This window comes from Mesoplodon mirus (genome assembly GCF_964341445.2).
Source record: "Mesoplodon mirus genome assembly, chromosome: 3".
Taxonomy (NCBI): domain Eukaryota; kingdom Metazoa; phylum Chordata; class Mammalia; order Artiodactyla; family Ziphiidae; genus Mesoplodon; species Mesoplodon mirus.
In genome coordinates, this window is record NC_138978.1 from 98,137,009 (window position 1) to 98,153,157 (window position 16,149).

Below are 16,149 nucleotides of genomic sequence, written 5' to 3' on the forward strand. Positions count from 1 at the left end.
CCTCCATGTGTTGGTATTTTTTACAGATCTTTTCCTGTAATTGATGTCTAGTCTCATAGCATTGTGGTCGGAAAAGATACTTGATACAATTTCAATTTTCTTAAATTGACCAAGGCTTGATTTGTGACCCAAGATATGATCTATCCTGGAGAATGTTCCATGAGCACTTGAGAAAAATGTGTATTCTGTTGTTTTTGGATGGAATGTCCTATAAATATCAACTAAGTCCATCTTGTTTAATGTATCATTTAAAGCTTGTGTTTCCTTATTTATTTTCATTTTGGATGATCTGTCCATTGGTGAAAGTGGGGTGTTAAAGTCCCCTACTATGATTGTGTTACTATCGATTTCCCCTTTTATGGCTGTTAGTATTTGCATTATGTATAGAGGTGCTCCTATGTTGGGTGCATAAATATTTACAATTGTTATATCTTCTTCTTGGATCGATCCCTTGATCATTATGTAGTGTCCTTCTTTGTCTCTTCTAATATTCTTTATTTTAAAGTCTATTTTGTCTGATATGAGAATTGCTACTCCAGCTTTCTTTTGATTTCCATTTGCATGGAATATCTTTTTCCATCCCCTTACTTTCAATCTGTATGTGTCTCTAGGTCTGAAGTGGGTCTCTTGTAGACAGCATATATATGGGTCTTGTTTTTGTATCCATTCAGCCACTCTGTGTCTTTTGGTGGGAGCATTTAGTCCATTTACATTTAAGGTAATTATCGATATGTATGTTCCTATTCCCATTTCCTTAATTGCTTTGGGTTTGTTATTGTAGGTATATTCCTTCTGTTGTGTTTCTTGCCTAGAGAAGTTCCTTTAGCATTTGTTGTAAAGCTGGTTTGGTGGTGCGGAGCTCTCTCAGCTTTTGCTTGTCTGTAAACGTTTTAATTTCTCCATCAAATCTGAATGAGATCCTTGCTCGGTAGAGTAATCTTGGTTGCAGGTTTCACTCCTTCATCACTTTTATTATGTCCTGCCACTCCCTTCTGGCTTGTAGAGTTTCTGCTGAGAGATCAGCTGTTAACCTGATGGGGATTCCCTTGTGTGTTATTTGTTGTTTTTCCCTTGCTGCTTTTAATATGATTTCTTTGTGTTTAATTTTTGACAGTTTGATTGATATGTGTCTTGGCGTATTTCTCCTTGGATTTATTCTGTATGGGACTCTCTGTGCCTCCTGGACTTGATTAACTATTTCCTTTCCCATATTAGGGAAGTTTTCAACTATAATCTCTTCAAATATTTTCTCAGTCCCTTTCTTTTTCTCTTCTTCTTCTGGAACCCTTATAATTCGAATGTTGGTGTGTTTAATGTTATCCCAGAGGTCTCTGAGACTGTCCTCTGTTCTTTACATTCTTTTTTTCTTTATTTTGCTCTGCATCAGTTATTTCCACTATTTTATCTTGGAAATAGAATCTTGGATCATCTTTACTATCATTATTCTGAATTCTTTTTCAGGTAGACTGCCTATTACCTCTTCATTTGTTAGGTCTGGTAGGTTTTTATCTTGCTCCTTCACCTGCTGTGTGTTTTTCTGTCTTCTCATTTTGCTTATGTTACTGTGTTTGGGGTCTCCTTTTTGCAGGCTGCAGATTCGTAGTTCCTGTTGTTTTTGGTGTCTGTCCCCAGTGGCTAAGATTGTTTCAGTAGGTTGTGTAGGCTTCCTGGTGGGGGGGACTAGTGCCTGTGTTCTGGTGGTTGAGGCTCGATCTTGTCTTTCTGGTGGACAGGTCCACGTCTGGTGGTGTGTTTTGGGGTGCCTGTGGCCTTATTATGTTTTTAGGCAGCCTCTCTGTTAATGGGTGGGGTTGCGTTCCTGCCTTGCTAGTTGCTTGGCATAGGGTGAGCAGCACTGTAGTTTGCTGGTCGTTGACTGAAGCTGGGTGCTGGTGTTGAGATGGAGATTTCTGGGAGATTTTCACTGCTTGATATTATGTGGAGCTGGGAGGTCTCTTGTGGACACGTGTCCTGAAGTTGGCTCTCCCACTTCAGAGGCACAGCACTGACTCCTGGCTGCAGCACCAAGAGCCTTTCATCTACCTGGCTCAGAATAAAAGGGAGAAGAAGTAGAAAGAAAGAATTAGTAGAAGAAAGAAAGAGAGAGAGAAAGAAAGGAAGAAGGAAAGAAAGGAAGGAAGGAAGGAAGAGAGAAAGGAGGGAGGGAGGGAGGAAGGATGGAAAGAAAGAAAGAAAGAAAGAAAGGAGGGAGGGAGGGAGGAATGAAAGAAAAAGGAAGAGTGAATGGAAGAAGGGAGGGAGAGAGGGAGGAAGGAAAGCAAGAAAGAAAGAAAGAAAGAAAGACAGGAGGGAGGGAGGGAGCAAGGAAAGAAAAAGAAAGTGAAAGGAAGAGGGGTGGGAGGGAGGGAGGAAGGAAAGAAAGACAGGAGGGAGGGAGGGAGGAAGGAAAGAGAAAGAGTGAATGGAAGAAGGGAGGGAGGGAGGAAGGAAAGAAAGAGAGAAAGAAGGAAAGGAGGGGCGGAGGGAGGGAGGGAGGAAGGGAAGGTAGGAAATAAAGAAAGAGCAGGTAAAGTAAAATAGAATAAAGTATGTAATATAGTAGCATTATTAAAATTAAAAGGTAATTATTGAAAAAAAACCGGACAGATAGAACCCTGGGACATATGGTGGAAGCAAAGCTATACAGAGAGAATCTTACACAGAAGAATACACATACACATTCACAAAAAGAGAGCAGGGGGAAAAATCAAAAATCTTGCTCTCCAAGTCCACCTCCTCAATTTGGGATACTTCGTTGTAAAAAGACGAAAAGAGCGAGAAGTCTGAAATCTTGCTCTCTAAGTCCACCTCCTTAATTTGGGATAATTCGTTGTAAAAAGAGGAAAAGGGCGAGAAGTCTGAAATCTTGTCCTCAAAGTCCACTTCCTCAACTTGGGATGATTCGCTGTCCATTCATGCACTCCACAGACGCAGGGCACATCAAGTGGACTCTGGAGCTTTAATCCGCTGCCTCCGAGGCTGCACAGAGAGATTTCCCTGTCTCTTCTCTGCTCTCACAGCTCCCGGGTCTCAGCCTTGGACCTGGCCCCGCCTCTGCGCGTAGGTCGCCGGAGGGCGTCCGTTCTTCCCTCAGACAGGACGGGTTTAAAGGAGCCGCTGATTTGGGGGCTCTGGCTCAGTCAGGCAGGGGGGAGGGAGGGGCACGCAGTGTGGGGCGGGCCTGTGGCGGCAGAGGCCGGCGTGACGTTGCACCAGACCGAGGCGCTCCGTGCGCTTTCCCGGGAAAGCCGTCCCCGGGTCCCGGGACCCCGGCAGTGGCGGGGTGCACAGGCCCCCCCGGAAGGCGGGGCGGACAGTGACCCGCGCTCGCACCCAGGCCCCGCGGCGGCGGCAGCAGCAGCCCCAGCGTCCCACGCCCGTCTCCGGGGTCCGCGCCTTTAGCCGCGGCTCGCGCCTGTCTCCGGCGCTTCCCAAAGCAGCCCTCTTAATGCCCTCTCCTCGCGCACCAGGAAACAAAAGGGAAGAAAAAGCCTCTTGCCTCTTCGGCAGCTCCAGACCCTTTCCCTGGACTCCCTCCGGGCTAGCCGTGGTGCACTAACCCCTTCAGGCTCTCTTCCTGCCGCCAGCCCCAGTCCTCTCCCTGCGCTCCGACTGAAAGCCGATACCCGAGCCTCAGCTCCCAGTCCCGCCCGCCCCGGCGGCCGAGCAGACAAGCCTCTCGGGCTGGTGTGTGCCTGAGGGCACCGATCCTCTGTGCCGGAATCTCTCCGCTTTGCCCTCCACACCCCTGTTGCTGTGCTCTCCTCCGCTACTCAGAAGCTTTTCCCCTCCGCCACCTGCAGTCTCCGCCCGCGAAGGGGCTTGTAGTGTGTGGAAACCTTTCCTCCTTCACGGCTCCCTCCCACTGGTGCAGGTCCCGTCCCTATCCTTTTGTCTCTGTTTATTCTTTTTTCTTTTGTCCTACCCAGGTATGTGGGGAGTTTCTTGCCTTTTGGGGGGTCTGAGGTCTTCTGTCAGCGTTCAGTAGGTGTTCTGTAGGAGTTGTTCCACGTGTAGATGAATTTCTGATGTATCTGTGGGGAGGAAGGTGATCTCCGCGGCTTACTCTTCTGCCATCTTCCCAGGGCTTCTTGATTTTGCCTTTATTTCTTTATGAGTTCTTTTTTCAAGGTTTCCTGATTTCTTGGGAAAGAGAGAGGTCTTGTCTCTCTCAGACTTTTTCTATTGGTTGAATTGTATCATTATTAGAGCTTCTGATCATGTTGAGAATCCCTCCACAAAACATTTCTGACTGGATACACTGTGCTCATGGATTTTTATGGACATTAAATTTACAGTCTGAATTCTATGATACCACTCCATTATCTCCTCTTATCCTTAGAAAAACAACAAACAAATATATCACTGTAAATTAAGATCACAGAACCTCAACACTTAAATAGAATGGAGCATGCCCTGTAGCCAGGCAGAAAAGCAGAAACACTTTAGAATTCTCAATGGTTCCATCATTCACTGTTAGAAATTAGAGTGCTATTAGAATTATTTCAATCATTGGATGTATTCTTTGTTTCCTTTTTTGATTATCTGGAGTTATCACTCTGGACTCACTTTGGCACCTAACCCTGCTGCAAACCTCCTGCCCAACCTACCTATAAATCATTCTACTGAGAATAGACTTGTTGCTTCGCTTAGTTAACCTAATGTATTTACAAGATTAGCAATACAACTTAAATGCATCAGTGCTTATATTTTGAAATATGCCTTATCTCAGTATTGTGATCATTAGCACTTAAGACCTTACCGTATCATATCTGAACTCAAAGTCTTTCACAGTGACACTGCTTTTGATGGTAAAACCCACAGTTTCCAAAACATCCAGGACATCAGGAAAGATGTTCTGGTACAACACCGTCACCGAGGGGTTTGCTCAGATGTTCTGTGGTGCAGAGGTGGACTGAATGAGTCTAAAGATCTTATGTCTGGTCAGATTTGGGTCCTGTGATTATGTCCTAATGGAATAGAAGCCACAGATTTACCTTCTCTAAACTTAATGTCTTGATGTAGCTAATATTCTATGGTTGTACGTTTTATTAATATCTACCCACCTCAGAATAAAATGTCATACTGAAATTTCTTTTTTTACTTTTTCATTTTAAAATTTTATTTATTTGTTTGTTTGTTTATTTATGTATTTATTCATTTTTGGCTGCACTGAGTCTTCGTTGTTGCACCTGGGCTTTCTCTAGTTACGGTGAATGGGAGCTACTCTTTAGTTATTTATCTATCTATTTATTTATTTATTTATTCATGTGTGGCTGCATCGGGTCTTTGTTGCTGTGCGTAAGCTTTCTCTAGTTGTTGCGAGCGAGGGCTACTCTTCCTTGATGTGCATGGGCTTCTCATTGCACTGGCTTCTCTGGTTGCAGAGCATGGGGTATAGGCTCATGGGCTTCAGCAGTTGTGGTACGTGGACTCAATAATTGTAGCTCACAGGCTCTAGAGCACAGGCTCAGTAGTTGTGGCTCATGGGCTTAGTTGCTCCGAGGAATGTGGGATCTTCCCAGACCAGGGCTCGAACCCGTGTCCTCTGCATTGGCAGGTGGATTCTTAGCCACTGTGCCAGCAGGGAAGTCCTCGTATTGAAATTTCTTAAGGCAGAAACTTAAATAACTAAAAACTTCGGTTGGGACTGAAACCAGAACTGAATTGAATATTCCGTTTCTGTTTGAAATTGAAACAGTACAAATGCTTGCACTAGATAGTTAAGACAATATTATGACTGTGAAGTCAGTTGGCCCTAATTGTTATTTTCCTTCTATTAGTGAAGGACTTAAAAAAAAGATCTAATCCTAGTTAAATACCACATGATTACAGACTTTGTAGATATGTATAATGCCAGATGTTTAAAAAGGTTAATATTCCCTCAATAAGGAAAACATTGTTATAAAAGGTCACTTAGATGGTATTGCTGGGAGATTTTATGGATGTTCTTCACCTGTTTAACATTTTTATTGATAGCACTTTTCAGATTACAAATAAACAGTTTGTGCTCTAAGTATCTATTCATATTAACATTTACTTTGTAAAATATGCTTCTTACAGGAATACAGTTTTACTTTACTCTCCCTTTTATCACACACTGTTTAGCTGTGCTGACTGTGTGTGTGTGTGTGTGTGTGTGTGTGTGTGTGTGTGTGAGAGAGAGAGAGAGAGAGAGACTTGAGTATTCTAAGCTTTTTCCTACCTTGGACTTTTACTATTGCACTTTGTTCTATCTAGATTTCTCTTTCTCTGATCTTCAAATAACTAGCTCCTTCTAGACCTCCAAATTCTAGTTGAAAATCACTTTCTTGAAGATACCTTCCCAGACTATTCAGTCTAAAATGCCCTGATGGTGAAGTCATTTCCTATTTCATTACACTGTTATTTCATATTAGTTTATTGCTATCTTGAAATGTTTTATTATTATTATTAACTCATGTATTTTCTGTTTTTCCACTAGAATGTAAGCTGCTCAAGAATAAAATCTTGTCCATCTTCTTCATCATTGTATCCTGAGTATCGTCCATGTGCTTAGCAAAAAACAGGCACTCAGTTAATGCTTGTTGAATGAATGGACTTCTTCCCACCTGTACTATATTCTCTCTAGCAGGATTTCATGTATATTAAGAAGGAAAAAGGATGCAAGTTTATTAATGTGGTGTTTGATCAGGTAAAAGAGATATGTGGTTATAAGAAATAAGAGAGAGAGAGAAAAAAAAAAAAGCCACACGACTGCTATAGCCAATGCATTAAGCACAGAATTTGATGGAGGGGGGAGGGGGGAGGGGAAAGGTCTGTTGCCTCAATGCATGGGCATCCATCTTCCAAATAGTTTCTTAAATCTTAATCCAGAAATTGAAATAACTGCAAATTTTCTTTGAAGGTGAAACCAGAACTGAATTGAATATTCTGTTTCTTTTTGAAATTGAAACATTACAAATGTTTGCAATAGATAGTTCAGGTAAAATTTTCACTGTGAATTCAGTTGGCCCTAATTGTTAATCTCCTTCTCTTAGTGAAGGACTTCAGAAATATGATCGAATCCTAGTTAAATAATACATGATTACGGACGTTTTATATACATATAGATATATAAAATGACAGATGTTTAAAAATGGTTAATATTCCCTCAAAAAGGAAAACATTGTTCTAAAAGGTCATTTAGGTGTTATTCCTGGGAGATTTTGTGGCTGTTCTTCACCTGTTTAACATTATTATCGATAGTTCTTTTCAGATTATGAATAAATGGTTTGTGCTCTAAGTGTTTATTCATGTTAACATTTACATTGTAAAATATGCTTCTTACAGGAATATAAATAGTTGCTGGAAAGAACACTGACAGCTTGAAAGCAAAATGAAGCTCTTTCTATTGCTTTCAGCCATTGGATTCTGCTGGGCTCAGTATGCCCCAAATACTGAATCTGGACGGACATCTATTGTCCATCTGTTTGAGTGGCGCTGGGTTGATATTGCTCTTGAATGTGAGCGATACTTAGCTCCCAAACGATTTGGAGGGGTTCAGGTGGGCATTGTTCACAGTATAAATTGCAGACTTCACTGTGCTTAGAGTAAATGGTATTATGCTCTGTGTCTGTGAAGCTGGGACAACATTTTACTTCACAGATAAGTACTTTAAGTAAAACAGTTTTCTGAGGAAGAAAAAAGTTTGAAATTGTTGGCAACTTCATATTTTATTTCTAATACAATATTTTTTTCAGCAGGACATTTCCAATGAGAAGTTAATATTTTCTAATGGTTGTTAAGGAATGTGGCTGCAAATACAAAGATTCAGAAACAATTTTAGACTCTTGAGTCGTTTCTAGAATATTCAGTGATACAAAGTAAGGCATAATTTCATACTTACTACTGTTGTTTAATTTGTAGGTTTCCCCACCCAATGAAAACGCAGTAATTAATAACCCTCCAAGACCTTGGTGGGAAAGATACCAACCAGTTAGCTACAAGTTATGTACAAGATCAGGAAATGAGAATGAATTCAAAGACATGGTGACTAGATGTAACAACGTTGGTGTAAGTGAATTAAAGTTCCCTTTAAAAGTATTATATAGAAAAAGGATTTCTCTCTCTTGCCTCCTGTTCCTTTCAAGCAGAACGATTTTCATATATTTTAAAATTTTACTTCATGCTTTAGCCATAAATTAAAATGTAATTGTTGCCTTATGTTCAGCTTTTGTAAATGTTTATTTATGCACGAAAGAAGATGTAAGTAAAAGTTTAAGGCCACGAACTTACTCATACAGCAAAATATCAACTTTTAACCTTCCTGGCTGCATGCATTTCTGAGGAACACTTTTACAGTTAGGAATCGGAAATTCCAGTTACAGTATTGGCTGTTACTTTTATGTGATGTGTGTCTCCACCCGTAAGTCCTGGGTCTTTCTTCCCATAGGTTCTTTGATGGTAAATAATTATTTTCTCTTTGATGAGGAGCATAACATGAGACAACACCTACTGATCCTAAATAGATAGTAGAGACTGGCTTTTTATTTCTTAAGATGACCCATGGAAATTGCAAAAACCAATCATCTCTCCTGCCTCATCTGATTCTTTTCTCCTGCCCCTCCCTGCCAAAAAAAAGGGTCTTTGCATTTTTTCACAGTTATGGTAGTTTTGGGTTCTCTTAATTTGTCATATATGTAAATATTCGACAAAGTGGCTAGAATCCATGTAGGGCTTTAGTTCACAATGATTTCCTTTCACATTTGACTGTTGCTCTTCTAGGAAGGTAAGTTATAAAATAACAAACAAATATTTTGGAGTGTTATTAATGTGCTGTAAACTCAAATTAATACTGTTATAAATTTCTACCTCTCTCTAAGTCTCATTGAAATAGAAATTTTGCCTTTCAGGTCCGTATTTATGTGGATGCTGTAATTAATCATATGTGTGGAAATGGTGTGGCTGCAGGAACACGCAGTACTTGTGGGAGCTACTTCAACCCTGGAAGTGAGGATTTTCCAGCAGTCCCATACTCTGGTTGGGATTTTAATAATGGTAAATGTAAAACTGGAAGTGAAGAAATTGAGAGCTATAATGATGCTTCTCAGGTAATTAGCAAAAAGAGCTGTCTATGCCTTTTATTATCCACATGTACCTTATTGATCTCATTTTAAATATTATTTGAGATTCCTTAGAACAGGATTCCAAGCCTGACTGTTCAAACAAAGAATCTCAAATCGATATTTAAAACATTGTTCCCAATTAAATTTTTCTCAATGAAAAATCTTATCCACTGTATCTCCTACATTCTCCATTTTTATACTAGAAAATGTTTGAAAGGTATGTCCATACTAGAATGTCAGTATCCCCAGAGACCAATGCAAAGAAGGCACTATAGAAATATCCATTAATGAATAAATGAATGAATAATCAAATGGATTCTCAGGCAAATGTGATGCTTTATGTACCAATCACATTTTTTACCTCAATAGGTCCGAGATTGTCGTCTGGTTGGTCTTCTTGATCTTGCACTGGAGAAAGATTATGTGCGCTCCACAATTGCTGAATATCTGAACCATCTCATTGACATTGGTGTAGCAGGGTTCAGAATTGATGCTTCTAAACACATGTGGCCTGGAGACATAAAGGCAATTTTGGATAAACTGCATAATCTAAACACAAGATGGTTCCCTGCCGGAAGTAAACCTTTCATTTACCAGGAGGTACATCAATACATATATGTGCAGATAAAACAAAGATTCATCAGAAAATAAATGGCAGATTTCATTAAAAGTGCAATTTCTGTAGGTTAGTGGCTGACTCATGTATATGGAGGAATGTTCCTTAAACTCCTTTGATTCAGAGACAGCACATCTGATTCTATCACAGGAGCTTTTTTATGCAAGTGCCGAGAATTTTTTTAGGCTGCCAAAAGTCTCCGTGTCAGGTATAATCTCCCCAGAGACCATTATAGAAGACAGATAAGAATATAGTTGCTGTCTTGAGCCAGGCTATGTGACTTAAATTCTTGGCTATAGCGCTGTTAGCTGTGTCTGTTTAGGCAAATTGATTAACCTCTCTGAGCAACAATTGTTTCAAAGTTTATCAAAAGGAATAATGATAATTGTTATGTCTTTGTTTTCTTTGGAGAATTAAAGAGGTAATATTTAGCAAGCACTTAGAAATATTGCCAGCTGGATATTAAGTGCTCTATAAGTGTGAGCTATTCTTATCATTTATGTTGCAGAGTAAATTAGGTCAGCATTCTCACAGGACAACAGGTTACTTTGTCAAGTTACTTTTAATATTGTAGCATAGATTTTAACAAAGGAAAATAAGAATCTTAACATAAGCAAAAGCATTTGGGGCATTTCACATAACATAAATAGCATAAAGTTATTTTCTATATAATAGTAACTCGTTAGTTAAAATTCAGCTCTTATTTAAAATGATATTTTCTTCTTGATTTCTACTAGGTAATTGATCTGGGTGGTGAGCCAATTAAAAGCAGTGAGTACTTTGGAAATGGCCGTGTGACAGAATTTAAATATGGTGCAAAACTAGGCACAGTTCTGCGCAAGTGGAATGGAGAGAAGATGTCTTACTTAAAGTAAGTGAAGTACAATTGATCCTTTGAAGTATTTCACAGATTTATTTGTGATATTACCCAACATGAATTTTCCTCTTTAAGCCTTCTTATTTAGACAACATCCAAGTATTCATTTACTAATAGCAAGTGTCAGAGTTCCCCAAACGCCAATTGATCATCATTATTTAGAACATCAATCATGAGGAAGTAATTTTAGAGACCCAAAACATCACATAGAGATTTTAATCCTGGTATTATACGTCTCTACTAGATTTAACTAATGTTTGCACATAATTTGTGCAGGCCAGGTTATTGTTAAAATGATTCTGTACTTTATGAAGTCCCTACAATGTGGCTGTCCTGTAGAATTATTAATCAATTAATTAAATTCAAATATTAAAATATTTATATTATAACAATATAGTATTGAAGCCTTAGTTAAAAACCGTTTGCCATTGTGTATAAAATGATAAGAATGTTGAACCTTCTGCAGTCCATCTAAATTATAATTTAGTGAAAATTCTAATATAACTTTTATAACAAAAATCTTATACCTGTAACATGAATGTAAGACAAGTAATTCCTAGATATATACATGCATGAAATGAATTTGTAGATAATATATCTATATAGTTTATATTTTGAAAGCCCTACAGAATACTTATTTAATTAGAGAAAGGATTTCATTAGAGGGTGCTATTCTGAACGAAATACACATGTAGGTTACTCTAAAGCTATTTTAAAAAATACATATAGGTGCTTTTAAGATTTTTTTTTCTTTTTAAATAGGAACTGGGGAGAAGGCTGGGGTTTCATGCCTTCTGACAGAGCACTTGTCTTTGTTGATAACCATGACAATCAGCGAGGGCATGGAGCTGGGGGAGCATCTATTCTTACATTCTGGGACCCTAGGTAAGAAAAAAAGTTCCCCCCCTTTTTTTTTTTTTTTTTTTTACGGTATGCGGGCCTCTCACTGTTGTGGCCTCTCCCGTTGCAGAGCACAGGCTCTGGACGCGCAGGCTCAGCGGCCATGGCTCACGGGCCCAGCCGCTCTGCGGCATGTGGGATCTTCCCGGACTGGGGCACGAACCCGTTATCCCCTGCATCGGCAGGGGGACTCTCAACCACTGCGCCATCAGAGAAGCCCAAGTTCCTCATTTTTAAACCTACATTTTAATTATATTAAAAATATTATTTTCTTCTATAATGTTATAGACTGTACAAAATGGGAGTTGGATTTATGCTCGCTCATCCCTACGGATTTACACGAATAATGTCAAGTTACCGTTGGCCAAGACATTTTGTAAATGGACAAGTAAGTTTTGGTATTTTCCAAAATGTCTTTTCCTCAAGATAAAGAGGTTAATTTTGTTTTAATTTCACATGATGCTATTACATTCTGTATTTTTTGTATCAAATATTTATTAAGTGTAGACCTGATGCAGGACTCTTTTAACAATGCAGTGGATATTAAAAAAAAATAAAAATTAATGATCTCTATGGACAAAGAGTATATAAGCTCTTTCAAAATATGACAAAGGTAGCCCCAAAGAAAACAAAACACACTTAAAAATAGGATACAGTGAGTAAAGTATGTACTTCTCATAAGTACCTACTTCATAGAGTTGATATGATTACAAATTAACACTTCAGAAAAATTAAAACAGTACATGCACTACAGTACGAGCAATATAGATATTTGTTAAATACTTTTAAAAGAAGTTTTTTGGAAAACAAAGAGATGATCCAATTGGACCTAGGTTCAATAGGGAAAGTATGGTATAACAGTAAGGAAAGTATTGTGTTAAAGAAGAGACATTTGCTGACTCTGCTGGGAATGTTAAAAATGAAAAATATTTGGGCGGTATGGTAAAGACAATAATCTGAGTAATAATTTTAAAAAAACTGAGAAATAAGACTATTAAAGAATATATTTGGAAAGTTAGTGGATAGTTTTCAGACTGAAGATTTCAAATGCAGCATCATATAGCAACTTCATACCTGAAGTAAAAAATTATCTTCCCTGCAAACCAGATAGATATTTATCTAGTTTCTAGTAGATTATTTTCGAATTGAGAAGTCCACTACTTTGTACAGTGACTCATTCTATTATTAAATAGCCTTAATATTTAGAAGATGTCCCTTTATATTGAGTCAACTTCTTGTAATTCCCACTAACTGGTCTTATTTCTGATGGCCGGAGTCATGGCATATGTCCATTTCCCCTTTTCCCATAACATTTCCAAGACTTCTCCAGGACTTGTGCATGCTGACAACACTTAGTTTTGTCCACTATTCATCATACAACAGGATTTAAGACAGACCTTGATAAACTTCCTAGACATAATCTGTTTTTTCCTATGATTATCTTTGAAAGTACCAATCAGAAACCACAATATTAAAAATTTGGTCAATTTATTAAGGGATATTGTGATGCTTTGATTAGTATATTTATTTAACAAAGAAGAATGAAAGAAACTAATATTTATTTAGCAATTATCATGTGGAAAGCATTTTTACATATCTCATTTAATTTTTATAGCCACTAAGTAATATCTTCACTTTACTGAAGAGGAAAATCAGGCACCGAAGTTTTGTATATTAACTAAGTTTTTGTAGCTAGTACTAATGGAGCCTATCTTTTAGTTCTGCTGTTTCTGACGCTAAAGGCCTTGCCATTTCAGTGACATTGCACTACCTAGAGTGATATTAAGAAGTCAATGCAATTCCTTGCAAAGAAAATGAGAGGGTAAGAGAATCATAGCCTTGTTTGAAATATGGCAATAGAGAATGGGAAGTTAGGGGGAAGATAAATTCAGTAAAAATACGGAACAAGTTGGATTCTCAATGAAGGCACTACAGAGGCACATAAGGGACAGATTGGGTTTGGTGGACTGAATAAGGACACATGTAATGTTAATAATGTGAGCTTTTAAAATGTATTAATATATTTTTGTTAATTGAGGATGTTAATGATTGGATTGGGCCACCAAATAATAATGGAGTCATTAAAGAAGTTACTATTAATCCAGATACTACTTGTGGCAATGACTGGGTCTGTGAACATCGATGGCGTCAAATAAGGTAGGAATACTTATTTAGAGATATCCTCTAATAATACAGTTTCTTAACATTTTGTTTTAAACTGTTGACATATTCATCGGCATTTCTTATGCTATTTTGTGTTTAGGAACATGGTTGTGTTCCGTAATGTAGTTGATGGCCAACCTTTTACAAACTGGTGGGATAATGGTAGCAACCAAGTAGCTTTTGGAAGAGGAAACAGAGGATTCATTGTCTTTAACAATGATGACTGGTAAGTAGACATCAATTAGAAATAATATTTTGTACCAACATGTTCTTGGTTTATTCTTTTCCTGTTCATTTACTTCTTTCATACCTGAAAAATCCTTTAGTCAGCAGATTAAGAAAACTTAGTGATCAGCAGAAAAATGATGATGACTCTTATTCTTTTGATCTCCTCTCTTTATAAGGGCTTTCTCTTGTAAGTAGAGTTATTTTTTGTACACTTGTGCATATCATGGGCAGATATGCACATATATATGCTAACATATACACCTCACATAAAATTCACATAATATAAAGGTTGTGAAATCCCTAGAAGACTGTCTTCTAGGACTTTAAAAATAAATAATGGAAAAATACTGCCTCAGGACGGAAATATCTTTTTTTCTGTCTCTTTTTTTTCACCTACCCTGGTATCTAGTTCTTTGGTCTTCTTTTTACACTGTCCTGTCTTTCTGTAACAAATAATACTTTTTAAAGCATATATATATTATATATATATATATATATATATATATATATATATATATATATAATATATATGTTATGGTCATTGATTGACCTCAGGAGATTTTTTAGTTTTAGTTCTGAAACATCTCATTACTGGCTTTTCATTTGTGACACTTATATTCTCTGTCTCAAGTATTCCCTCACACAGAGAACTATAGCTGAGAAGCCATCTTTGCAAGCAGTTGAAATACCTTTGCCCAAGACTAACTTCCACGCATGCTTAGCTCACTCTAGCCCAAATTATATTTTACTGACAAAAAAATAAATCAACTGTATCTCTTTCTTCCCCAAGACTCCATTGCTAGTCCTTTAATTTATGTCTTTTGTAGATGGGAGAATCAAAATAAATTTATGGGACAGCTTTGTATTTTAAAACCATATACTTCTTTATAGAAATGCGAGGTTATTTTAATCTCCAGCCCAAATTTATTTGACCCTCTTGAAAAATAAGAGTTTTTTAAAGAAATAATCATATTTAGATTCTTGACAGTAATCAGTATTTTCTTAAGTTCAGATGAAGACAAATTTAAAATGTGTGTGTTTACCACAGGAATCAGTTTTCTCTAAGGGAGCCAATTCAACTAAATCTTCACTGATACTCTTCAACCTTATTATTTTTTAAATAATATTTACTCTTTACTAGGTTACGCCTAAGTCTTCTCTTCTATACGAATATTGTTGGCCCTAAGAAAACTACTTACAACCACTGAGGAGGCCTTTGTATTTGTATTTTATTTTCATTGAGACCTTGACTTCTTAGAGTTCTACAGCACCAAGTTAAACTCTTTATTTTAGAGATAGTCTGTATTCTTGCTTTTAATTGTGGTGAAATCTTAAATTTTATTTTACAGGGCATTATCTTCAACTTTGCAAACTGGTCTTCCTGCTGGTACATATTGTGATGTCATTTCTGGAGATAAAATTGGTAACGATTGTACAGGAATTAAAATCTATGTTTCTGGCGATGGCAATGCTAATTTTTCTATTAGTAACTCTGCTGAAGATCCATTTATTGTGATTCATGCTGAATCTAAATTATAAGGTTTGAATTAAATACATACACACAGAGAAATAAAAGGTGTTTCTGTTCTTATATATATGTAATCTATAACTTCTCATAATTCGTTAATTTTTGGTTAAAGCTCTAATAAGTAACCAACTTGAAAAACTCAGAAAGGCATAAAAAAACACATATACTTAAATAATTATAATATCATTACAATCAACATTTTGTCGTGGTTTAGAAGATTCTCATTGGGCTTCCCTGGTGGCGCAGTGGTTGAGAGTCCGCCTACCGATGCAGGGGACACGGGTTCATGCCCCGATCCAGGAAGATCCCACATGCCGCGGAGCGGCTGGGCCCGTGAGCCATGGCCGCTGAGCCTGCGTGTCCGGAGCCTGTGCTCCGCAGTGGGAGAGGCCACAACAGTGAGACGCCCGCGTACCGCAAAAAAAAAAAAAAAAAAAAAAAAAAAAAAAAAAAAAAGATTCTCATTAACCTTTTTGTCAAAGGCATTTCTAAGAACTCAGAAAAGCATATTGAAAAACATGTTTGTTGCCATTAACACCATTTGCCCAGCTATGTATCTCTAATATATGTCTATTTCTTACATAGGGTGTTTCTAACAGTTAGGGGTAGCTGATTTAATGATGATTCTCATACAAAGTCATAACACTTGGGAGCTTTTCACAATATAAAGGCCCTTTCATGTTTAATAAGTTAAAAACTAAAAGAAACAAATTATGCAGTCTATAATAGTTAATTATCTGGAGCTCACAGG

General features: G+C 37.7%; 1 protein-coding gene across 1 annotated transcript; it reads left to right on the top strand.

Moving 5' to 3' along the window:
* Positions 1-6,561: 6,561 nt before the first annotated feature.
* On the top strand, positions 6,562-15,547 carry LOC309801189 (pancreatic alpha-amylase). The gene is made up of 11 exons (XM_082615704.1): positions 6,562-6,673; positions 7,312-7,525; positions 7,888-8,034; positions 8,874-9,071; positions 9,456-9,686; positions 10,440-10,573; positions 11,342-11,464; positions 11,768-11,867; positions 13,518-13,636; positions 13,743-13,868; positions 15,220-15,547. The coding sequence occupies exons 2-11, from the start codon at positions 7,358-7,360 to the stop codon at positions 15,407-15,409; spliced, it is 1,536 nt and encodes a 511-aa protein (XP_082471830.1). The 5' UTR covers positions 6,562-6,673; positions 7,312-7,357; the 3' UTR covers positions 15,410-15,547.
* The last annotated feature ends 602 nt before the right edge of the window (positions 15,548-16,149 follow it).